This window comes from Pinus tabuliformis, chromosome J (assembly GCF_031772625.1).
Source record: "Pinus tabuliformis cultivar Carrire ecotype Pingquan chromosome J, CPIR1, whole genome shotgun sequence".
NCBI classification, from domain to species: domain Eukaryota; kingdom Viridiplantae; phylum Streptophyta; class Pinopsida; order Pinales; family Pinaceae; genus Pinus; species Pinus tabuliformis.
The window spans coordinates 699,026,752-699,053,385 of record NC_142295.1 but is presented as its reverse complement, the minus strand read 5'-3'; the positions used below and the strand labels follow the sequence as shown (position 1 = coordinate 699,053,385).

The 26,634-nt window shown below is 37.6% G+C and overlaps 1 protein-coding gene across 2 annotated transcripts; it reads left to right on the top strand.

Annotated features, from left to right (window-relative positions):
- The first annotated feature begins 664 nt into the window (after window positions 1–664).
- Window positions 665–13,777, top strand: LOC149228722 (uncharacterized). 2 transcript variants are annotated; one of them, XM_089375721.1, is made up of 3 exons: window positions 12,793–13,079; window positions 13,173–13,265; window positions 13,438–13,777. In XM_089375721.1, exons 1-3 carry the CDS (start codon window positions 12,951–12,953, stop codon window positions 13,633–13,635), a joined length of 420 nt encoding a protein of 139 aa, XP_089231847.1. In that variant the 5' UTR covers window positions 12,793–12,950; the 3' UTR covers window positions 13,636–13,777. The 2 variants fall into 2 exon arrangements, 1 of the variants encoding a protein (XP_089231847.1); XR_016247239.1 differs by lacking the exons at window positions 12,793–13,079; window positions 13,173–13,265 and adding an exon at window positions 665–758 and having other exon boundaries at window positions 13,438–13,535.
- The last annotated feature ends 12,857 nt before the right edge of the window (window positions 13,778–26,634 follow it).

Here is a 26,634-nt window from a genome sequence, read left to right as displayed (position 1 = left end):
GCAAGTAGATAATCTCCACAAATGAAGATGAAAACATATTTTGAGCATGTTTAAAGTGGATTAAACTATAATAATAAAAGACACAACAAAAATCTTGATACAATAATAGCTCAAATAATTATCTTTAACAAAAATCTATTAAAAATTACTATAAAATTATAAAATGAAATTAACATTAATAAATAATCAATTAATTTATATAAAATCCCAATTTAATAATGAATAATTACTTAATTCTTTAAGTTCCACTTCAAAGAAAGCATTGACACATCAGCTAGAGAAGGGTGCATTATTGTTTTTGGAGTAAGAGAAGGGTGCATTATTGTTTCGGAGTTCTATGTCCGTCGCATCAATATTTTATTTGATGTGCCCAATTATTTTTCCAAAGTAAAACTATTATTCAGCTTAAATAATAGAATGTATAATATTTCAAATTCTATAAAATGTATAATATTTCAAATTCTTTGAAAATCCGTTTTACTGAAACACAAATATATGGTCGTCGATGACATGATCGACGGTAGATATTCTATCCCGCCTTTAAATTCAAATCCTCTTGGTAGTTTGGCGCCATTGCGCGTATCCCTCTCAACGAGCTCAGTAGCTCGCATGTGAACAATCATGGTTTGCAATCGCATAATGGTTTGCAATCGCATAAACATTTCCCCAGAATCGATCCACGAGCCACCAGATCTCTCTCTGCACGACTTCCAACAGTTCATCTGCGTTTCTTCGTGGTCAAAACGATTTCAGAAAAGGTATTTTTCTGCAAGAGAGTGCTAAAATTGCAAAGCGCCATTATTTTCTTGTCGCCGTCATGAATCCTCTATGCCTTGTCCTAATGAAATTATTTAGAGTTCTTGATTGGAAAAATTTGCCATATTTCAACTTTCTAGAAATATTTCATTAAATAAGCTACCGTATTATCTAAAATAAATCTGAAGAAAGAGGCCGTGCTCAAAACAATGTTTTAAGCAACAAATTTCACAAGGGTTATTTCTGGTTCAGTTATTCTGAGCTTTCAATGGAAAATTTTGACTCTATTTTGGCTTACAGGCAAGATTTCATAAACTAACGCTCTCTATAAATGGACTAGACAAGGTTGTGCTCAAAATTTTATTTAAAAAATGGCAGAGTTTGGGAAGAAGTTCTTTAAGTTAATGGATCAGCATTCAGATGCATTTCGAGTGGTTTGATTGAATGATTTCTGTCTCAGTTCCGCACATTTAAAAGTTTTGGAGAATGGGAATTGATAATTCTGGTATTTGATGGTGTTCTATTCAAATTACACAGAAGAAGATAGAAAGCTAGGGCTTTTAGAGGCTAAGCGTACACAATGGCACAATCTTTACAGGTTTTCGTGAGATTTTTAAGACAGGCAAATAGGATAGAAAATTAGGGATTTCACTAAGCCAAGAAAGCTAATGCTACATTCTTTACAAATTTACTTCAGAGTTTTGAGATTGAACATTTTTGATGTTCAAGTGGTTCGTAGATATCTTCATGCGGTTTCTATTTCCATGGAACCAAGAATTTGATACCTCAACATGAAATACTGTGCTCCAAAGGGTTTTCCCTTCCAGCTCATCTTTGTGTAATGGAATAGAATCGTTAATGCTCTTTAGTGTCTGGAGAAGTCAAAACTAATGGATCAGGAAGCAGGGGCTATTGGAACGGTTAGTAATTGAGGGAAACACTATCCTTCACAATATAACAACGTAGAGGAAAACTCATGGTACATTTTTGTAGTTTTGGTCAGATTAGGCCATCCAAGCACGCCGTTAGAGATTTCAGAGAGAAGCTCTTTGTTTTCTTTAGCACCGGTTGAAGGGGAGAACTTTTGCCACATTCCGGGGTCATCTCTGTTCATTATAGAAGGAGGTCTTGTAACCTGCTCCAAACTGCCAGTTTCTCTCTTTGAAAGTTTGTATTGAAAACCAGTGCTGGGTCGAAGGTTTACTCATATGAAGGATGCAGAAAATGAGAGTCCTTTAGTGAGTCCATGAAAAAGGCTTGGCGAAGATTTGGGGCAAAATGATACCTGCAGCAGAGCCAACAAAGTTCCAAAATTAGAGCCAACCTCACCAATTAAAATCTGCAAACAACCTAGAATCCTATCTTTAGGACGAGATTGTTTGAAGCACCCCGAAAACTCAAGTATGTTATTACTATGCTACCTTTCTATAGACTAGAATTATTTCTTTTATTGTTGCAATATCTGTGATATAGTCCTGGTTCAAGCAATTGAAAGATAGACTTGATTTTTCTTCTAGTTGATTATGAGACTCTGTACTCAAGGTCATAAGAAAAAAAAATCCAAAACTTTTTAGCTAGTGAAGTATAAGTTCCTGAAAGTTAAATAGTAACTATCTCTATCCAATTACCCACTGTGTAGGCAGGCATATCATTGATTTTAGCAAGCCTTAGCATTTTCCTGTCTACCTGGATAAGGAAGCAAAATACAAATGAATAACTATCTTATCCCTGGTTGAACAGGACAGGTAAAAACCATTGTTTCCTTAAATTAGTTTCATCTTTTACCCCTATAATAAGTTATTGTGTCAGGTTTCTGAACTCTTCCCTGACACACATGAAAGTCACATGCAATTTCAACAATGGTATTGATAATTTATAACAAATTCTTGTACAAGAACATTCTTATAGTCGTTGCCTCTCAATGCCAAGCAGATGTTGCAATGAGAATTTTGTCCAACCATCCAAAATAGTAAATACATAGCTCCTCCTTCTTCCTTAGTCTTATAGCTCTTGCAATATGATTAACAGAGCAAAGATTTAACCGTGTCCTTAACATTAGCACTGAGATGATATACACTAAATCCTGCCATAGTCACTCTAGCTCTCCATTTTCATGTAACTTCATACCTCTCAGTCCTTTCTTCTCCCTCACAAGCAATTATGTTCACTGTGTCTCAGGGAAGGCATTGTTTTTCAACATTCATACGATTTCTGCTATCCCTTTTAAGTGTAGCATCTAGCGACTCAAACACTGATGAGTAATAGTTTAATGCTTCCATGGACTGGGGGATGAAAGGTGTATTATTAGTGTTAACCTCTTGTTTTATGATCAAAAAGTAGAATGTCATGCTTGGAGGCCTTTTTTAACATATTGTTATTCGGTAACCATAAACTGCTATTCACAAAAACCAGGTATCATAATTTCTTTAATTTCAACTTGTTTCTCTTATTGGGGACAATGAAATGTACTGTCTTGCAATCTCTCTCACATGCAAATGAGCTAGCAGGTTTTCTTGAAATACAATTAAGAAACTGCTGCAAAATTAGCAAATTAACTCCATAAGATTCCCCCACAAGACAATGCTGTTGCTTGCCCCTTGTCATAGTTAGTTGCTTGGAGTCCACAAAATACTCCCACCTCCTTTAAGAATTCAATTCATCTCCAATCATTCGCTGCTTCTGTGGGGAAGGGTGCATTCTTCTTGTTACCTCTCAAATTGTATGTAATGATAAGAGCCCTAATCCACAATGTACAACTTCAGGGAACTGTTAGGATGGTCACCACCTTCACCTCAACAACCTATCCTCTTCACTTTAGGCTGGCTCTCCTTTGGCTCAAGGGGATATACCTAATACTATTAATAAGACAAAGAAATGAGGCACAAGGTGAAGTTGAGAGAAGCCTTAGTAAAATAGAGTTTTGGAGTTTTTAGGGTTTTAGAATAAGTGATGGAAGGAGAATCAAATGGCTTATGAGGTCAAGAAGAAACTCTTCGGAGAAGTGGCTTATTTCCTTCAAGGATTAGGGGTTTGAGACTAGAGTCTAGAACCAAAAGGAAAGAGTGATCCCTCACTCAATGAAGAATAAAAATGAATATCAAGGTCTACAAGAAGGGAACTTTCAATGGAAAACCTTCACCAACAAGATCAAATATGTTTTGATAAATGTACTTAATACTTCTTACTAGGGAACCAAAGGAAAAACATAGCAAGGTGCCAAACAATCACCAAATCAACAAAGGAATAATGCAGAAGAAAAACCCTAAAACATCTCCCTTCCAAGTGGTAACTTACCCCCTAAATGGATTGATCTTGAAGTCTTGTAGAAGACGAGCATTTCATCATTAATCTGTATGCACCAAAATTCAAATAATAACCAAGAAAGAGAAGCTTCAAGAATTGAAAACAATCATCCACAAAAAAAGAATCCCTTACACCATAAATGCTCCAAGAAAGATATGTCAATTAAGTTCCAAGGAGTGAGAGCTACAAAAATCCAACCATGAGTGAAATTGAGGAAGTGCATCTCTTTACACATGAGATTGACCTCCTCATCAACAAACACATCATTGACAATAAAACCAAATAAAATGTTCAAGGGAGCTTATTTTTGTTACACTACTACTCAAGTGAAATTATTCATTTTCCTACCCTACTGTAGCATGTACAAAATGCAGCTACTAGGTGAAGTCAGTGATCCAATGCAGCCACCTTAACATCTTGGAAGCACAATGCCCCTTCCCTCAGTGCTTAGTCATCATGGAAAACAGGGAGACATCAAACTCTGAATGGTTACAAGTTGGAATCTCTGTCAATGCCTCTCTGGGAATGAATTTGGATGCCCGCAAATGAAGTATGTCATGAAGGGGCTATAACTTTGGACATGTTCTGCTACATGATATATCTACCCATCCCTGCAAAGGACTGTTATAATTGTTGTCAAACCATAAGGTGTTTTCTTGGCTCTTGAGCATCTCTTCCGAGAAAACAATATCCCCCTTTACTGCATGTTTTTGGATTCTGGTTTTAAGACTATATGAAAAAGTACAAGACTGTTGTATTTTTGAGTCTTGCACAGATTCAGCAGTTTGCATGTCAAGGCCATATTATCAGTTCTGCACTCTTCTGTTCCCTTTGGACACAAATCACTGTTCTTTTGCAAGGCATTCCCGGAACAAATTTCAACAATGTGGTGATCCATATGACCAATTGGTGTGTTCTTCTGCCTTACAAGAGAATCAATTTTATTTTCTAAAGTATGCCAAAGAATGGCACCAATGTCATTCTCAGGGCATCTTCAAGCATGTATTCTTGAGTAGGGCATTCATACATCCTCGAAGGACTGTCCCCAAAAACTATCTGAAAAATGAATACAACATTTACTATAATAGCTACAAGTTGATACTTTCTAGGAATGGTTATTACCTTGCTCAATCTACCACATACATCTTTTTTATTGTCATTTTCTATCATGGTGTATACATTTTTTTCAACAATTTTGAAGTGTGCCCTGCCTTCAATGCAATGTTGGTTCCAGGAAGGAATATAATCACTGTCGAACTACCATGACTGCCATTTAATGATATCAGGCATGTTTCTTCAAAATCTAGCAAGCTCTCACAAGGCAAAGGCCAGACATTAATAGAACAATGAGGTGCATTTCCATTGTCACCTCAGCAATCCTCCTTCTTCTTTTTAGTGGAATTATACCACACAGGAGGCTTCCCAATTTTCACCTAAATGATATTCTAAGTTATATGGATCAAGGTGATATATCAGATGAATCAAAGCTAAGTAAAGGTACTTTCAATGGACAAGGGCACAATTGTCTATGTGTAGGAGCAGTGTACCATATACAAAGCCCTAGAGAGGTACTTGTGACCTAGGGTTACATCGTGTAGATCAACAAAGGGATGCCTAGGTATACAAATACCAAGAAAAGGTTTGCAAATAAGAAAAGGCAAACCTTCGATTTAAGACCCAAGTTGAAGCCTTAGCCAAAGTTAGGATTTAGCTAGGGCACAAATTGCCTAGGGTAGACTGTTGGGGAAAATTCAAGCATGAAGAGAGCTAGATTTTGAGTGCCAAGGATCAATCAAGTTTAACTCAAGCTACTAAAGCCTCAATTTCTATCCAATAGGAGACCCTTGTTGAATTTGACCCTATGCCCTAGCCCTAGCGGCCTGCTTTAAAGGACTTCAAAAAATAGAAGAGGAGATAAGATGAAAGTTTTTATGATTTTTGATCACCAAAAGGATTCCTAGTGCCTTTTCCTACCTGGGTGATGTAGTCTATAGGGCTAAATTTAAGATAAATTAAATTTATGCTTGGAGTAAGAGGGAAAACCCTAGTTTTCACTTGATAAACCCTAGCTATCTTTTTCATGGGGGGGAAATTAAATAAATGAAAGCTCTCTAGGAGGTCCTTTATGGTATTCAAGGTTTAGCATGCAATAATCAAGCAGGATTTCCATATAAGATATGCATGTAGAGATGGAATAAGAAAAACCCTAGCATAATTTTATCACATGAAAAACAATAAAAATTTGCAATTACACTTAAATTCTTCCAAGAAATAGCCTTCTTTCAATCCCAAAAAGACACCTCCAAGACACAAATCATTCGCCAATAGCAATGGGTCCAAAAAGATCACATCTCCACAAGTAGCGAGTTGCATCTAGGCTAAGTAGAGCTTTATAAAAGAGGTTGAAATCCACAAGTGATGATGATAAACAAGGGAGTGATCCTCTATTTATATGAGGTCAATCACTTCCATTAGTTTTCCTAAAAGCCTTATAAGAAACTTAATTCTGAGTGGGCTTGAAGTAAATGGGCTACCAAGCCAACTCAATAGTTCAATACAAAAAAATAAGCCACTAATGCTCGCATGCATGGGTTGAAACTCTTCCCAAGCATGATGTTATGCCCTTTTAGGGGTAATAAAGCTCCAAAAATACAAAACAAGGGCTAGATGCATCTCCAACCATCATAATCAATCATGAATTGAGGTTGAGTCATCAAATCAAGCCTTAAAACATCTCCCTTTATTTTCCTCCCTTCCTATGGATTATAATTGATAATCTAATATTTTTTAACTTCATTTGATTCTCTGAAGTTGATTCCCTTCCTCCATTTTCATTAAAATCATCATGTTATAAGGCAAAAGGGCATACCTTTATATGAAATTTTGCCAGCAAAGAGTCCAAAATTAAATTTTCATGCAACTAAGCAACATTGCTTTTTAACAATACTCTTGGTTCAACATTTTTTGACAATGGTCTTGGTTCAGTACTTTCTTACGAGCAGAGCCCTCTCCATTCCTTCAAGCAAGAGTGGTCTCCTTGGAAAAACAATAAATCTGACCATTTCAATTTTTTCATAATGTAATACCTTGTACCGGATATCTTTGGTTTATGCCTTCTAAAATCTTGGATACCTCATCAATTTTTTCCTTAGAGAAACACTGTTTTACAGAGTCAAAAAGTTAGTTTCACAACCTCTTCTAATTATTTTGCCTTCTAATTGTAATGATTTTTCCACTTCACTGGTCTGAAATAGAGCAGACATTACTTCTGTGTATACTTTAACATGTACAGAGGATTTACAATCTATCACTTCTTCAAGAACTTTTTATGCCTCAATTTTTTTTCCTACCTTCCCAAGATGATGCATGCCATAGATAAAACTTGCATGACTTGGAACAACATGTTCCCTAAGCATTTTGTTCAGTATCTGGGCAGCGGCTTGAACTTTCTTTGATTTGCAGCAAGCTTTGATGAGTGAATAGTACAGAGCATCCTCCTACAACATGGCATAGAGCAAAATATGCTTAACAGAAGTAGTCATTCACATCAATAGTAGGAAAACCATCCTGATGTGTTTCCAACAAAACATTATCTTGTGATACCCTACACACCACCATATTGGGTAAAAATGTAAAACTAGCATGTGTACCCCCAATGCCAACATTTTTTTCAAGAAGTTCCAAACCATAACAGACAAGACTCTAGATACTAAAATGACAAGAAAAGTTTACAAAACTTTGAGAATTGTCAAGCCTGTTTCAGACTCTCAGATATCTAGTGGGCTATGCCTTTCCATGAATGCACGTGAGAGACCAATAATATACAAGAAGGCAATGAAACAATCACAAAAGCACCTACACTCAAAATTCCATTCTGGAAAGAAGGAAAAGACTCACTAAGGATACCAAGGGGTGCAAAATTCTAGATGTGAGGAATAGCAGTTACTGAGGAATACGGTTCATCTATTCTTACTGTTACAGATAATGCATTTACCAGATTGACTCAAGGTCTATTTCCTAGTGTCATGGAACACTGTGTTTTGATGATGGCTTTTGGTCTTGTTCCCATGGAACTGTAGTTGCATCTGGCTTAATCAATATGAAAGGGCTGCCCTGTGCGCGATTAGGAAGAAGTTTCCTTTCTTTCTCCTCTGGGTTATGTTTCAAAATTATAACCATCAGCTATCGGCATGTTGAAGGGATCACACACCTTTCAAGCAGAGCCCATTTTTCTGCAGGATTTTCCATAGGCATTGTTGCAGGTAACACCCCTTCATACAGAAGCCAGTTTTCCACAGAAGAATGGTGGCTGTTCAGTGACTCAGGGCCTCTCTGTGCAGTCACAAGTAGTATCAGCATTATAACATATCCTTTCAGAATTCAAGTATATCTTCTCACTGGAAAGCAAAACAACCTCACTTCAGAAACAACAAACAGTGTAGATTAGGGTGAAATTTGTGATCTATGATCTTCCTGATATATGTCATTCCCTTTCTAATCTTGATGACATTTTACAGGTCTGTATGAGCAGAAAGAATTCTCTCAGTGCTTAATCATTTTGAATTTTTATGGCTTCTCATGTTGGTCCCCATGTGAGTATCAGTTAATACTGCTGTCAAATTGTATAAAACAGATAGACATGAGGACTGAACACAGAAGGTCTACATAAACCAGTTTTGCAGTGCTTCCTTTTGCTATTCATAAACAACTTGCACTGTGGGAATGTACTACCTGCAAGGTTGCGTTGTTTGTTTCATGAAAGGCTGGCCGCTAAATGGCATTGGGAGCCCAGTTGTTTACTTTCCAAGTTAGTCATTCCTATCAGATTTACTTTGGCTAAATATCGTAAGTTAACACCCCATCTTTTGTGTCATATGAAGTTGAAGTTGAATCTTTAGAGTAACAATATTCTCCAAGCTTGTTTCTTTTGTTCAGCAAAATAGATTTCTAAGTTTATTGTTCTTTGTGTCACTGGCCCATAGTAAGGTTGCTTATTTAAATAATTTATTCAAATTATCATTTCTGTTATTAAACAAAAAATATTGTATAGCCCAGAATTGGGCCCACTGGAGTTCATTCCCCTGTTAGGTCAACATAAAACCTTTGTTGCATAGATCAATGGGCCATGAAACATTGGGCATATCATTTTTTAAATTTCAATAAAAAAAATTTATTTGAAAATTAAATTTTTAATATAGTTTTTTATGAAGAACCCAAAGAACCCAACCCGAAGAACCCGAAGAACCCAAGCACACGAAGAACCCGAAGAACCCGAAGAACCGAAGAACCTGAAGAACCCAAGAACCCAAGAACCCGTTAAAGGAAAAGAACCCAAATTTTTTTTTTGAAGAACCCGGTTCTTCATGGAAGAACCCGGTTCTTCTGGGTTCGTCTGGGAAGAACCCGTACCCGAATCCGGTACTTGGGTGCGGGAACCCAGGACGGGTTCGAGAACCCTACCCCCGGGTGCGGGTACCCATGCAACACAGATTTTCATGGATATAACTTAATATAACTTTCTTATGTAGAAAACATGGCTTATCTTAGGCTTAACCATGCATATAAAATACCACCTATCATCTTCATTGAAAAAAGAATGGTGTCTTTGTTCATAAATATCAGTGATTAATCGTAGGAATGGCTATTATTCTCTATCAAACAAAATCAAGGACTAAGTAATGAAGATCTTGGTCGACAACAAAACTTATGATTATTAACTTCACATTAAAATTCACTTCATCTCTGCCACCTTCAAGGAAATCTTTGTTATCCATCACCATATTGATGTTGTGACTTGGTCCTTGAAAAACATTCAGCATGTTTGATTCATGGAAACCTTCAAGTTAGATAGTATATGTCATGCTAACTTGCAAGAGATTGGTGTGAGGTACATTGAGGCTTGCACGGCCTGCCCTGCAGTTTGCCCTCATGAAAGCATAGAAGTAGATTATAACCAGTTTCTTAGGAAACCATGAATCCTTTCTAGCCTTGACATCTCTGTGACCAACAAGATATACAACTCCTGATAATTCAGAACACTTCCATAGTTCCAAATGTACATCACAAGAAGGAAGCAGGTGGCAAAAACCATTTATCCAACCATTTTCCCCCACTTTCATCAAAACTGCAGAAAAATAAATTAGCTCAGTTGATCCAAATAGAACATGAAATCCAATCGCAAGGAATATATTTTTTGCCCATATAAGAACCATGACAAGAGTCACTAGGCTTGTAGTCACCATAATCATCTCTACCTTTGCAATGCCATATGCATTTGATATCTCGACCGTGCTCTTAAAACAATCACATACCAAGACACACATTATCATTAGAACCCAGTTGATGACAAGAATGTAGATCTGACCCATGAACCGTCGGGATGTGTGAATTATTTTCAATCTGGGAAAGCATCCTAGGGCCATGGACATTTTAATAGATGAAATTGTTGCTGAGATCATTGCCTGGCTTGCAATCATGGCAACAACACTATCTATCACGAAGACTGGCCAGATAAAACCATCTGGAATTGAAGCAGAGAATACGTTCTCCACCACAGAGGGATGCTTCATAAGATATGCAACTTGATCCATGTAAGCCAATAGTAGGCATGGGAATACTACACATGTGAAGGCTATCTGGATGGATCTTACTGAGAAGTGACCCAAATCAGCAAACATAGCTTCAGCTCCTATTATGCATAACACGCAACCTCCTAGGGACATCCATGCTTTGATAGTGTTCCTCTTGAACAAGTAATAGATATAAACAGGATTGAATGCCCTTAAAATTGTCATGTCATGTTAAATAATATTGTAAAGTAAAATAGAACCAATAGAGAAAAACCATATCATGAGTGCCAGAGAAAATGTCATGCCTACTTTGCTTGTACCAAACTGTTTTATGCTGAACAAGATCACTAGGAATATGATTGAGACAATGACCACTGTGTCTTCCGTAAAGCTAGATATTTCATCTTGCATGCCACTAACAACAGACATGACTGATATTGCAGGTGTAAGTATGCCATCCCCAATTACCATGGAAGTACCCATGAGAAACAAGAGTAGCAGTAGGGTCTTCAATTTTGTACTTCTCTAAAGGCTTTCTTTGATTCTTAATCATCTTTCCAGTTTCGGGGTGGGCAACTTGAGCTTGAAACTGGAATTTTTTTCATCTGATGGTTGCTGGTTGGGGAGCAGATTGACCTTCGCATATGTGCAAATCAAAGAGTACAAGGAAAATGTCCCCCCTTCACCATTGTCATTGGCTTTGAGCATAATGAACACCTATTTAGCCAAAGGGATGAGGGCTATTGTGTACATCACTAAAGCTAATGCACCCAAAACATCTTCCTCTCCTTTGGTACGAGCTTGGATGAATACACTAGTGAAAACATACAAGGAGTTGGTACCCATATCTCCATAGACCACTCCAAGTGTTTGGAATGCCAAGTCGAGCGTCTGTCCTAATGAAAGGTCCTTATCATGGCCCTTATGAACACCGGGCACGTCCATGGCCTCCACATCAAAGGAATCCACTCACTTGGTCTTCAGAACGAGCCCACGCCTCATTTTGTGTCATGTCTGATCATCGTCAACAAACCACCTTGGGGATTACCCTTCCATTTCACTGCCATCAACCGACCTGGACTCTGATGACAACAAAGACATTGAGCCCTCACTGATCCCATCCCTGTCTTTCTCATCCTAGACATTGATATGATAATGGGGTTGGCAATGACAAGAATGATACACAAAAGAGAAATCAATAAAATCTTAGGAGAATCCCCACAACTGTTTATAAAAAAAGCACAAGTTTATCATCCAAAGAAGCAATTTCTGCATTCAAAGACCACAATCCTCAATCTCATAATTTTATCATCCATAGAAACAACTCCTGCATTCAAATCCCATAATCCATAAAAAGAAAGAGCTCAATCTCTTCGACCCACATCGTAACATCGCATCCCACATCCAGATTTCCATTGAAATCTTGAAAATCCTCATACCCAAATGATTTTTTGCAGTGACTTCTATGAATACATTACCATCCTTCGATCAGAGCGTTTTTGTTAAAGAAGAAACATATTATATATCTTCAAGGAGAAACATATAATGGTAATGCAAAGTTTTAAAAGGTATGTGATCCTTAGGCTTATTGGAGAGTATATAAAAAATTTCACACCTTTTTATGAGATATGGGAGGAAAACATGTTAAAGATTTTTAATAAATATAAAATTTCCAAAATGATGCTAGTTACGTGTGATTCTTTTTTCATTGTTTGTGATTATGAAAAATGAAACTCAATGTTTTTTCATTAGTGCACACATATTTCATTATATAATTGCATATAGAAAAATCATTCCAGAGCCGATAACAATAAAAGTGAAGAATTTATGGTCCAACGTTATATTTAAGGGAGATGTTTAAGGATGACGTTTGAATTTTGTTTTTCATTTTAAGACATTTGGAGCAAATATTAGGAAGGACTTTGAGAGAGGATTGTCCTTGATTTTCGAAAATGGAGTTGTTCCTTTCCAGCCATATGCCCCAAGTGACCATCAAAGGGAGAGCTCATAAGTTTTTTGGATGTTTTCTTTATAGCCATTTTTTTACACATATCCATAGAGTCCCCATGCCATTGATGTGAATTACTTGTTCGGTTTTTTTTAACCAAAATTTTTAACCAAACAAGAAAAATAAAAAAAATGCCTCAAGATCAAAGATTGAAACAAAGACCTATTGACATACCTTTTAAAGTATGGAAAGAACTTGTAAAATCATATGAGAAGTTGGATGCACAAAGAAAAGCCGGCAATGAGAGCATTCAGGTATTGAATTTTTCATTAAACATTATTTAGAATGTATTAATACTTATAAGTATCTTAGACATGTATTTGTGTGAAAATAAATTGAATTGGTTTATGTTTAAGGACAAGGCATCCAAGGCGAGGATAACCAAGAGAAAAGTCACTCATCGTAGTGGCCAGAAAGGTTTAAAAGCACTGATAACAACCTTTGTAAGTATATTAAACATGTGATATTTTTTTAATAAATTTTGTACTAGAAGAAAGTCATTGTTATCTAATTTCTCCCTATTTACTGATTGATAGGAACTAAAATATGGAAGACCTCCAAATCATTTGGAAAACGAGGTGCTGCAGCAAAAGAGATGGGTTGAATTTGTTGTTTGGATGGACTCTATGGTATGTAATCTTAGTTGGATTTCCAATATACTTTTAAACCATATTTTCATTTTATTTTTTAGTACTATTAGATATTATATCTTACCTCATTTTATGGTTAACATTGTATAACAAAAACATGCGTTGTGTTATGTAATTAATACTAACATGTAATATTGATTTTTTTTGTCAGAATGCTATAGGTAATGATTGCCAAGACGATGATCCAAATTATGTTCAACATATATCAGGAGATGATGAGGATGAGGATGAGGATGATGGTGGTGAAGGAGGAGATGATGATGATAGTTGCGGTGTTGGTGATGATGTGGATCAGAGTAATGAGGATGGTCAAGATGATCATGAGGATGATCTTGGTGGTGGTAGCTAGGCATGCACATGCATTGTTTTTTATGAAGAAATTATTGTGTAGAATGACATTGTTATGTTTAGATGGGTGTTGTGAATTTACCCTATATCAATGAGACATTTTGATTTTGTAATCATACGATGAGTTTGATTTATGTATGTTGTTAATTTATCGTAGAATAACGATAGTCATGAAATATTTTGATTTGTTAATCATATTTGAATTTTACTTGTTTTGATTAAAAATAATACTGATTTTATTAGTATTATGTTGCTATTTTATACATGTTTTGAAAATTGTTAATGACACATTGTTATTTTTTTGGATGGATGTTGTCAATTTCTCTTAAATTTCTTTACAAATGATTTTGAATTGTGATATATGCTTTAATGATATTTAGAAACTATCATATATTTCACTATGAATCTATAGAGGGGGTCATATATGTAAAGAAAAATATACTCTATATAAGAAGTCAAATGCGGATGTAACCATGGATGCAAAATTGAAAGTAAAATTGGGTGTTAAACTAGGAATTAATACAAAATGCAAACAATTGACATACAAAGTGTTTTAAATTAGAAGTGAAAAATTGTGCAATAGTTGACACAAAGAAGGGAACAAAACATGGCATACAAAAGGATATCAAATTGGGCAAAAACAAGGACACATAAATGGGCACCAAATTAGATGCAAAAAAGACAACAACTAGATGTAAAATAAGATGCAAAGTTGAGCGTTAAAAAGATACAAAAAACGTTACAAATTAATATGCCAAATGATGATGCAAATAATGGTGTAAATTTGGGATGCAAACTTGGGTGCAAAAAAGGAAAAAAAAAAAGATGTAAGAAAAGACATAAAACAAGATGCAAAATGGGGCTGAAAAAAGGTGAAACCAAGGATGCCATATTGGATGTAAAAAATGATTCCTAATCACATGCAAATTTAGGCTCGAACTCAGACACAAAATTATATGCAAATGTGGACACAAAATGAGGCAAAAAAAGATGCAAATTTGGATGGTGAAAACGATGTAAAACTAGACACCAAAAAAATGCAAAATTGGATGAAAAAGTCGGTGTAAATAATGGTGCAACATTGGACACAAGTAGACACAAAAAAATGGTGCAAAAGGGGCATAAAATAGCTTAAAATTGGATGCAAAACTTGGTGCAAAAACAAATACAAAAGTAGACGTAAAAAATGGCTCTAAATTGAATGTACCATTAGACACAAAATAAGATGCAAAGGTGGACACAACACATGACTCAACATAAGATGCAAATATAAATGCAAATTTGGATGCTCAAAATGATGTAACATTAGATGCAAGAGATGGTGTTAAAAATGATGCAAAATTGGATGAAACAAATGACGCAAAATATGGTGCAAAATGAGATGGGAAAAATGGAGACAAATCAAACGTAAATGTGGATGTAAAAAATGGTCCAAAAAAAGATGCAAAAATGGGCACAAAAATGGATGCAAAATTTGGTGCTAAATCAAATTCAACACATGGTGCAAAGATAGGCACCAAAGCTGGTGCAAAAATAGAAGCAAAAACTAGTGTAAGACTAGATACAAAACCTGGCGTAAGGCTAGATGCAAAAACTGACACAAAATGGATGCATAAAAAGACGTTAAATTGGATTCAAAATACAGTGTAAACTTGATGCAAATGATGGTGCAAAAATGGAAGCAAAGAATGACACAAAATAGGAAGCAAAAGAGAATGAAAAATAGATTCAAAAAATGACACAAAACTAGAAGCAAAACCTGTCATAAAATAAGATGCAAATCTTGGTTCAAAATTTGACGCAAAAAATGATGCATAGTTTGGTGTAAAAAATGATGCAAAATCTAGCGTGAAAAAGGATGCAAAATCAGGTGCAAAAAAGGACGCTTTAAAAATTGTACAATAGAGCCAGATTTAGCGCCAGGTTGCTCATCACAATTACAAAAAAAATGCACTAAAATCTGGCGCTAAATCTGGCGCAAATCGCTGGTTTTGTTGTAGTGTCACCTCACATGTTGCTTGACTGGCAACCATTTATTCTACTTCTGTCGAGCTGAGTGCCACAGATCTTTGCTTCCTGTTGTACCAAGAAACTGTTGTGGACCCAAAACTGGAAATCCCACATGATGTACTATTTCAATCTGATGGACTCCCCACCCAATTTACATCTGTGAAGCCACACAGTTTCACTCCCTATGTCTATTTGTAGCATAGTCCAAATTGGATAGTGACTCTGAGGTACCGTAGAACATGCTTAACTTCCCTCCAAAATAATTTGGTTGGCCTAACCATAGCTTGGCTCCTCTGGCTGACTGCATAACACACATCTAATCGTGTGTTCACAAGATACAATAGTGAACCCACCAACTGCCGTTAAACAGTAGAATCCACTTCCTCACCTAAAGTGGCATCCTCTTTCCTCCAAGTGGTCGCTAGAGGTGTCTCCATGGGTTTGCAATTGTCCATGCAGAACCTCTAAAGTATATCATTGGCATACTTTACCTGAGAGACAAACAATTCCCCATCACCTTGCCATACTTCTGATCCAAGGAAGTAGTGCATGAGACCCATGTCCTTCATTTTAAACTCTCTTGCAAGGTCCTCCTTGGAATATCTGATCAACTTCTCATCACATGTTAAAATCAATTCATAAACATATAAGACAGTAATCAATAATTTGACTTCTACCAAGATATGATAGAGGTTTGCATCTGCTTCACTTTTGCTGAAGCCCAAACCAGTGAGATAGCTAGCAATCCTGGTGTACCAAGCACAGGTTGCTTGCTTGAGTCTGTACACATGAGACTCCCGATCAAAAGTCTTGAAGCCTTCTGGTTTCTCGATGTACACCTCCTCCTTAATAACTCCATTGAGGAATGTTGTTTTTACATCCATTTGGTGGACCTTCCACCCCATCTGTGCAACCAAATCAAGAATTGATTTGATGGATAAGTACCTTGCTACAGGAGCAAAGGTCTCCTCATAGTCAATCACCTCAACTTGAGAGTACCCCTTGGCAAAAAGGTGGCCTTGTAATTTTCTATGCTTCCATCTGCTGCATGCTTTACCTTGAAGATCCATCTCAAACCTACAACTAATTTGTCTGCTAGTCTTGGGACCACTTCCCAAACACAGTTCTTTACAATGGATTCGTATTCCTCCACCATTACATGAACCCATACAGGTTTCTCTATTTTTTCTTCGAGAAAGGATGGCTCGGTCTCTACAAGCTCAATCATTAGAGCCATGTAGCTAGTGTATCGATCTAGTGACCATCTCTGCCTGCGCTGATTTGAAGGAGCACCCACATTCTCCCTCGCATCCTGCACAAGTCTCTTAGCTTCCTTAGTCCTTTTCCCACCTTCTCTGGATGGTTTTGCTTGAGTGGTTGTCTCCACTCTTTTCTTCTCAATTTGTGGTTGCTCCACAACTTCATGAGGTTCATCATTTGGAGCTAAAAGCTCCTCTTCTAGTAGGACATGAATTTCCCTCTCAAGAGAGCACAACATGGCTTTATCTTCATCACATTTTACATCCCTTGTACAACTATCATTCTGAGGGATGGAAAGTACACACAGTAGTTGTGGGGATTTTCTGTGTAACCCATAAATTTTTCCATCGACTCTAGCTTCTTCCTCGATTCTTTGGAGACATGGTAGTAAAAAGAGGCTCCAAAAATCCTGAAGTGTGACATATCCTCCTCCAGTGTAATCATTCCCAGAATCCGATGAGGACTCCGATTCTACAAATAGATTGTTGTTTTGCATGAGTCGACCCACAAATGCATAGGTAGGCCTTGATCATGCAACATTTCCCTCGCTTCTCCCACAATGCCACATGTCTTTCTCTTAGCCACCCCATTCTATTGTGGGTTGTGGGGTGTTGTCAACTCTCATCAAATGCCTTCTTTTGCACATAAATTTTTAAATTTATTCGACACGTACTCACCTCCATTATCGCTATTGAGAGCCTTTACCTTCTTGCTTATTTATTTCTCAATTAGTGCCTTGAATTCTATGAACTTAGAGAATGTCTCATCCTTATCCAACATGAAGAAGATCCAACACTTCCGTGAGAAGTCATCAATAAAAATGACAAAATATTTGTGCTTGGTAGTGGAGGTTGTCGAGAAAGGTCCACAAACATCAGAGTGGATCCTTTCCAGGATTGCATGTGCTTTGTTGTCTCGATCATGGAATGTAGATTTTATGTACTTCCCCAAAGTACATCCTGCTACTCAAGTGCTCTTTTGGGGAGGCTTTTGGTTATCTGCTGCATGATCTTCAAAATTCCATGATGCAAATGGCCAAGTCTTCTATACCAAAGTTCACCTACATCGCGTCTTTGCACCTTCTCTGCCTTTGTGCTTAGTGCAGCACAATCCTCCACATCTAGCTTATATAAGTTCTTCACACGAACCTAGATCTGCTTCACATATCGTGTAGCTATGTATCTCAAGAATACATTTCCTTTTATTGAAGATCACATGATAACCACGGTCTTCTGAAACTTCAACATAGACGATATTTTTCTTTAGGCCTGTTGTCATTATGTATTTTTTAGGTTGAGGGAGTAAACACATTGGACATCATCAAAACCACTCTGAAAGTTGGGATCTAGCCCTGCCAGCTTCAGAGATGGATCTCTCTATTTAATTTAGCTTTGTTTTAGTGTAAGTATTAGGCTAGTTATGATTGTACTTGTTTGTTTTGTTTGAAAGGTTTGGTTGATTTGAGTGTTATAATTCCATTCAAATATGGAGTCTATAAGATAAATTGGAGTTTTGCATCAATTTTTAGAGGATTTCTCACGGGGAAAGCTAGGTTGCACTATTGGAATTTTTTACAAATTAAATTAATTGTAGAATAGCAGAAGTGTAAGGTTCAATAGTAAGAATTCCTTGATCTGACTTCAGTAGAAAACATTAAAATTATCAATAGCCAAAATAGGGTGCTCTAAGTAACGAATCCTATTTATCACAGTTTCTGTTGATTAATTCAAATATTCAGAAAGAAAACAATGTTAAAATAGATAAATAGAAGAGACACATCACCATTTAGTACACCACATGAATCCTGTGAAAGGTCCTTGTATTATTGATGCTCTAGTGCTTTGAAAATTATAATATGCAGAAGGAAATTACATTCAGAAATCAACACTTGATACTTCAAACAATGAAGTATTTATAATAAAAATTACAAAATTCTTTACAAAATTGTTATCAAACCGACAATATATTATTAGCCTAATTATAAACACTATCATCTAATCCTGCAAAAGAATAGGCCACATAGGTTGTTGAAAAGAAAGGTGGCCCTGTTTTGATGGTTTCGGTTGCTGAGAACCCGAAACAATGCTGTGATGTTGAACTGATCGTCGTGTTGGTTGCTGCGCTGACAATTTGTTTTACTGCTCCTCATTTATCCTTTAATCTAGTAAATCAACCAATTTTTCCCATCTCAATTTTATTACCCTGCAGTAAATTTCATCTACCTCTGTGTATTTTGCAAAAATTGGTTTTACGGTAAAGATGTGTTTTACCTCATTCTATACATGGAAACTGTTTAACATAGTTTCCAAAAACACCTTTGTTGTCATACTGCCCTTAATTCCACTGAACTTGATGCTACTTTTGTCCACTTCTTTCATCTTCAGGATACAGTCTTCCTGAGTGATCAATTTATCATTTATAACATAGATATTGGGCAGTCCCTTTTGGATTAAGGCTTCAATTCTGTTTGTAAACCTGTTTACCTATAGCTCTAAGGTTTCACACCTTTCCTCCCACTGATCAATGAGATTCCTCTTTGTCAAGTCTTTCTTGACATCTAGAATGGTGAAAGTTCTATCACTGATTCCTACCTCCTCCAGCTCATACTTGGACTTTGAGTTTAAGAACTTGATTATATTAGAGGCTTATGTGGGCATCTCTCCCATCTTTTATCTTCCTTGCACAATAGTTTATGTAGCCTTCTCTATCATCTCTTTCTGCCAGGGAAAATTTTAAGAACCCCCCCTAAATTTATAAGTATAATAAATGGGCGAATCTCCATGGTATATAGGAAAAATGGAAGGCGATTTTATCAATAATATAATATGTATATATAATTTTTTGGCGAATCTCTCACCAGGCATGGCGAATATTTTACTCGATTATAAAATCTTGTAAGATCTTGGCTAGTCTTTCACTAAATAATAAAACTTTGTAAAGTCCTAGTGAATCTTAGCATAGGCTACATGCTGGTTTAATTCCCCCATTTAAATAAGCTACATTCCAGGTGAATACCATGGGTCAATACCATGTGCCATTTTGGTGAATACCATGGGTCAATACCATGTGCCATTTTTATTTTTATTAATTCTAATATTAGGGTTAATAATGGTTTTTTGCATGGTATTAATAACAATCTAGTCCATGGTATTTGTCCCACAGTATTTTGGCCATAGGTTTAACCTAAATATAACCCATTTTTTGAGTGTTCGTAAATATAAGGTGACTTATGGAGTAAATGTAAAAAAATGTTTTATTTGTTTACCATACCTCTCGTTTATTTATATTTTTATTAATTTACCATACCTCTTTTACAAATATGGTATTTGGCCCATAGGATTCACTTAAATAAAACCTCTTTCTTGAGCCTTCATAAATAGAACGAGGGTTATGGACTAAATATAAAAAGAGGTTTTATTTATTTACGATACGTCTAGTTTATTTATATTTTTATTTATTTACCATACCTTTTGAGTAAGTATAAAAAGACGTTTTATTTATTTACCATACCTCCACTTATATTTTTATTTGTTTACACCCTTACATGTATATAAGGTGACTTATGGAGTAAATATAAAAAATGTTTTATTTATTTACCATACCTCTCATTTATTTATATTTTTATTAATTTACCATGCCTCTTTTATAAATATGGTATTTGGCCCATAGTATTCACTTAAATAAAACCTATTCTTGAAAATGGGCGAATGGATTCACTTAAATAAAACTTATTTACCATACCTCCACTTTACTTATATTTTTATTTGTTTACACCCTTACATGTATATAAGGTGACTTATGGAGTAAATATAAAAAATGTTTTATTTATTTACCATACCTCTCATTTATTTATATTTTTATTAATTTACCATGCCTCTTTTATAAATATGGTATTTGGCCCATAGGATTCACTTAAATAAAACCTGTTCTTGAAAATGGGCGAATGGATTCACTTAAATAAAACCTATTCTTGAAAATGGGCGAATGGAAGGTTGTAAGTCCTAATTTCAAGGGCTAAATTTACCTTTTTTACCCTCTCCCTTAAAATAAGGTGGGCTATTTGAGGTGATTTGTAAAAATGTACTATGATACAAAATATTCGCCCACTAAAAATTTAAAACCCCTTAATTTCGCCAAAGGCCGAACATTCGCCCCTAAAATCATCCTTGCTTTCTGCTCAACCATGATTTGGATAAAAGGCCAAATCTCATTCATAGAGTCTAATATATTCAACCAAATAGTTTCCTTGGCTTGGGCCAAGGTCTGACCAATTGAAGTGTCTCACTCTACCTTGTGCAACTTTTCTAACAATCTTTGGGATTTCTACATTTCAGTAACCCGAGCAGCTTCATATTTGGCCTTTTGCACTTCCAAAGCTTTGATTTGGCCCTGCAAAGTCTCAATCTCCTTTGACCACAGTGACATGTTCTATAGTGTCTGTGTTACATGTTCATCACTTGCAGTCTGAGTGGAAGAAGTAGCTGCAGTGGTTGTCCCTATTGATAGAAGCTGAGAAATAGCTATGGCATTGTTGTTGGGAAAAGTATCCAATACGGCATGACCCTATCCCACTCTAAGGGTGATAGTACCTCAGCAACAACTGAACGCAAAGCTATTCGAGATTACTTCTTTATGAGATGTAAGAGAGAGGAGAAAGAGATCCACTAACCGTTGTCTTCCGCTAATGATTGATCCAATCTTCTCTCTTTGCTGCTTGCTCCCAGCTCCTTGCTCTTTCACTGGCCCAGCTACACCAAGATCCTGCAAAATGGCAAGAGAGGGAAACTACAAGAAGCATACATTCATAACTGATTCAAGGATTAGAATAAATCAAATACACAAGTATAGCAATACACCATTGAGACACATGCATATAGAAGAACCTCAAATGCTTTATTAATGGAAGAAGTAAAGTTCTTAGAGTGTTACAACCATAAGAGGCCCAATCCAGCAACACCTCCCAGCAGAAAGAAATCTCCTCTTCACCTCCTTCAAGCAAATCACCCAATAGTTCTATACTCAAACCAACAGCACTTCCTTACATTCACAAGATTCCAGCCTCCCTAGACCTCATGAGAGAGCTCTATATATAGGAGTTTTGGAGAAAGGATGAGTCAGCTTGAGGCTGGCATAAAGCTGACTAGTGTCCTCTCCCACTTCAGTTATTCTTCAGTTCTTGAGTCCACTTGGAGTTTCTTGCTTCCACTTGGAGATCTAGATCCTCTTACTCATCACAAGGCGAATTCCCTGATCCAAGTGTCATTTTGGAAGCTTCCTGGGCATTTGACACCTTGAGGAATGACTGTGCCACTTGGCCAATCTCGCCCAGCGCAGGTAGCCTTCATTGCTTTTGACATTCAACGCAGGTACAGAGTGGAGCAGTTGACATTCAGCGCAGATGCTCAGTGGAGCAGTTGACATGATCCAGAATTAGCTTGTTTTTGAGTGTTTTCAGGTGGAGAACTGATATTTAGTGTTGTGGTTTGCTGACCTTGTTCCTCTAGGGGTAGGAACAACATGTTTAGGGACTTTGGATCCCTTAGATTATTGACATTTCATGCTTCATGCTGTAAGGCACAAAAATGTCTATAACAGTTGCCCCCTAAAGTATGAGGTCGTTTATCGGGTGAAATGCTTTATCAGGAGGATTCGAAGTTCATTCAATCGCTGAGAGGTGACCTGTAATAAAATACAATACAATACATTATTTTTCATTCTGCTTTCATGATCTAGCCGAGGCGGGCATTCCCATGCTCAGCTTTATAAATTCATTTTGGTACATATAACAGACGATCGTCTGATGATAGACTGATAATTCTCTGCTGAAATTATCATCCTTTGAGTAGGATGATCATCTGCTGCAATGATGTACATATCAAATGTTTTTATATCCTGAATATATATCGCAGCCCGGATGGATGAAACTAGATCCGGGGTCTTCAAACTCGTTCGATCTTCACTCTAAGTACAAGTCGATCCATGTGAGAATTGCGCTGAAGTTGAACATGGAAAGACATCGCTTGATTACCGGTCAATAATGTAAACCGTTAACAAGTGCGAGAGGAATCACCGATAATGATAATGACCCTCAAGGTACTGCAGTACAATTCACGTGGTGTGAATATAGGACTTGGCGTCGAACACCACGCAAAATCTTCTGGTCGAAGGTCATTGATGTATACCTGTTGTCGGAAGTGAGAAACTTGCCATTGAGGCATGCAAGCTTCAAATTACTGAGGGGGGTGTTCCTAGATCAACTTCTTGGATAATGAGCTGAAGTCGACAAGAAGCGATCCGTCAAAGGAGGGCCTTAATGAATCCCACATCAGTGACACGGAACGGAGCTAATGATTTTAGTGGAGGTGAAGACAATCTGTGAAATATGATTCAGGGTGGCGATCATGGGTGGATGAAGGACAATGTATGGCAGTGGATGGGACACAGTTGACTCTTTCTGAACAACATCTCTTGAACATATAACGACACTGGTGTGATGGATCGGTAGCATTACCCCAAATGTGGATGGTTTGGCGAGGACCATGGTGATGAGACCAGTGAATGAAACAACCCAACCTGATGTGATACGGAGGACAAAGTGTCATGTTCAAGAGCGACTTGCTACCATTAAAGCTTTGAGGTTCTCCCAATTTTTCCCCAGTCATTTCTGACCAGTACCTCTTTATTTTTGTCAAGCTTGAGGAGGATAACATATGCTTGTTCTATAACCTGCCCTTCGAGCAAGCCCATCGCTATGTTTTAACGAGCCTAGCGATAGGGAAACTCGTTCTCGTCTAAAGACAAGTTTGTCGCTTTTTAATCATTTTAACGAGTCTAACGACAAGGAAAACTCGGTCCTTTTCATTTTTAGAGAGTCTGAAAAGGTACAGAAAGTTAACTCCAAAATTCCTTTTTCGTCATCTAATCCCTTAAGTCCGAAAAAGTATAAAACAATACAGAAGGGATGAGTTTTCGATAATTTTAACGAGCCGAAGAAAACAAGCGCTCGACCTTTTTGTGCAATAATCCCTCAGGTCCAAAAAGATTAAAATCTAGAGGAGGGATAGCTCTTCCGGTCACTTTAACGAGCTGGAAGGCCAAAACTCGGCAAACTTTTCATATTTTACGAGTCAGGAGAAAAGAGCTCAAAGAAGACTCGTCTTTTGAGGAACGAGTGATAAACAGGGATAGCAGCAGATTCCAGGTACAGGTTGGAATTTTCCAATCACGGCAGTGTCACAAGGATGGCTAAGTGAAATCACTCTTCGCAGCTGTTCCTCAAAATGGGTAAAAAATCATATGGGGGTGAATGATCGGCCAAATGGAATGGAGGTGGCAGGTGCAAACACGACCAAGGCTTTTTATGGCTAATAAATTTACGATCACAATGGTTATTTACCGGAATAGGTTCATTTTTTAATGAGCTTAAACTCTGGAGGAAACTCTTGCTCACACTTTTCTATTTTTTAACGAGCATAAATTCCACGTTAAAACTGCTCGATCTTATGTTTATTTTTTAACGAGCATGAACTATGTGCTAAAACTGCTCGGATCTCGCTTTTCTAATTTTTAACGAGCATAAATTCCGCGGTAAAACTGCTCGATAATACTAGTCAGAAGATAAGAATGTCCCCTGTGAGATCTCTATTTTTTATAGAGCTTCATCTTCACTAAGCTTTGCTCCCTCTCATCCTTTCTTTATGCAAGTTCGGAAACGGCTAATCCCAAAAACAGATAAATAACCGCTCTTAGCTTGCACTCCAAAAGGTTTGCATGCCCCCAGGTATAAAGTACAATTTCAAGGCTGCCCCTACTTATCTGATAAAACATTTGTTTTAAATGGTGAGGCTTGCCTCTTTCTGGTTACCCAAAGATTGTTTTGTTAACACCATCAAACGAAAACACTTCCTCGGCACTGTCTACCTAAGTAGACAATGGTGAATGACCTTTGTCAAACAAGTAACCTTATCAAAAGAATCCTGTTCTAGAACAACCCCTCTTCCATCCACGGACGGGGTACGGACTAGTCATATTCTTTCGCGGAAATTCTACCTTATACCCAAGGTTTCCCCTGCCCGAAGCAGACCAGGATGCATGCCCCCTGGGTTCCAGTCCCATCTTTCCGAATCACTCGCACTTATCGGGAAGGAGGACTGGGGGTGGAGACATTTCTTGGGTGAATAGACCATTGAGGGTTGGTATGTGACTATTTGCGATGCGTGATCCCGGAAATGAAAGTTGGTCTACGAGCTTGACCATTCTTCCTTCGTGTGGAAAACACATTACTCTAAAGAGTGAGGAGACTATAGCTCCCATGCAATATATATAGTCTCGTCCAAGGAGTAGGTTATAATCCAAGGGTCCTTGAACGACCATCACGTTCATTTGAACGGTCTTCCCTTTCAATGTAACAGGCACATTGGGGAGGATCCCTAATGGTCGACTGGTTCCTTTATCAAAACCCGAGAGATTTCTTATCTCAGGCAAAAGCTCCGGGGAACCCAGTTCTTTCCAAGCAATAGAGGAAAGGATACTCACAGATGCCCCTTCATCAATGATAGTTCCAGCCATGACCATTCTATAAATTTGGACGATGATTCTGAATGGTATACTGGCTGGTAACCGGGGTCTGCCTAGTTGGTTCCAATCAAAGGACACAACCAGGTTGCTTGGTGGTGGGACCGAATACACGGCCGGATATGACCTTGATGATGTTCCTTCCTGCGATAAAGGAATGGGCGCATTGCCTTGATGCTCATCAGAGTCGGTGTTGATGAAAAGAATCTGGATGGTGTCATCCTTATTCTCTTCAGTGAGGGTGTCATTTGAAGATGAATCTTCAGTGACGGTGTCATTTGAGGATGAAACCTCTGAAGGAAGAACTGGGTCAACTATCGTATCGACCTTTAGACTTTCGTCTGGTCTGGATTCAGTAGGTTCATTTTCAATGACTGACTCTTCAGCTGACCACTTGAGCGGGCCAGCTGTATTTTCAACCAATGAAGGACTTGGCACGAGTTTTTTGTATCCAGGAGGAAGTCTTACCGGTGAAACCGGGCGTTCTTCCAAAACTCTCTTCGCTTCGTCTAAGAAGGGACAACGGTGGATGGCGTGATCGCCTTCACACAGTCTGCAGGGGGATCTTGCTCCCCCTCTTTGTCTTGAACCTTCACTTTCGCTGGTTGACGGTAAGCATTCAACATGGCTATCAGAGGTTGATGCTCCCGAATTGTGCAAACGAGGGGACCAGTCCCTTAGTATCCGGGGAATACAGGGACAATCTCTATGGAAGTGGTCTCCTCTACATATGACACATGGCGATTTAGGCCCGGTCTGTGCTGTGTGTGGATTTTTGTCAGATGTCTTTTGCTTGCCCCCAGTCGCCTTAGGCTCCTTCTTCTTCTTCTCCTTCTTCTCCATGGGAGCTTGGCTTTTGCCGGCTCTACCTTGCGAAGATGAAGGATTGGAGGAAGAGTTATAGGAAGTAGAAGGCTGGTGGGTAGCTCTAGATTCATCTAACTGTTGACTCGACTGTTCAGGAACCATGGTGTTCTGAACTACATTGGTTGAGAATAGCCAAATTGGCAGGCCAATTGTCAGTCCTGGAAGCGACAATGTGGCCATGTGGGGCGCACCAACTTCTCCCCAAGAGGAGAAAGGACTAGGATTTCCATCCTGTGGAATTCCTTGGTTGGGGCATTCCATGTTCTCAACCTACAGATCAACGCAGGAA

Coding starts and splice junctions, on each gene's coding strand:
- LOC149228722 (XM_089375721.1), top strand. CDS start 12,951: ATGTATTTGTGTGAAAATAAATTGAATTGGTTTATGTTTAAGGACAAG. Junction 13,080..13,172: donor AAGCACTGATAACAACCTTT/GTAAGTATATTA, acceptor ACTGATTGATAG/GAACTAAAATATGGAAGACC. Junction 13,266..13,437: donor TTGTTTGGATGGACTCTATG/GTATGTAATCTT, acceptor TTTTTTTGTCAG/AATGCTATAGGTAATGATTG.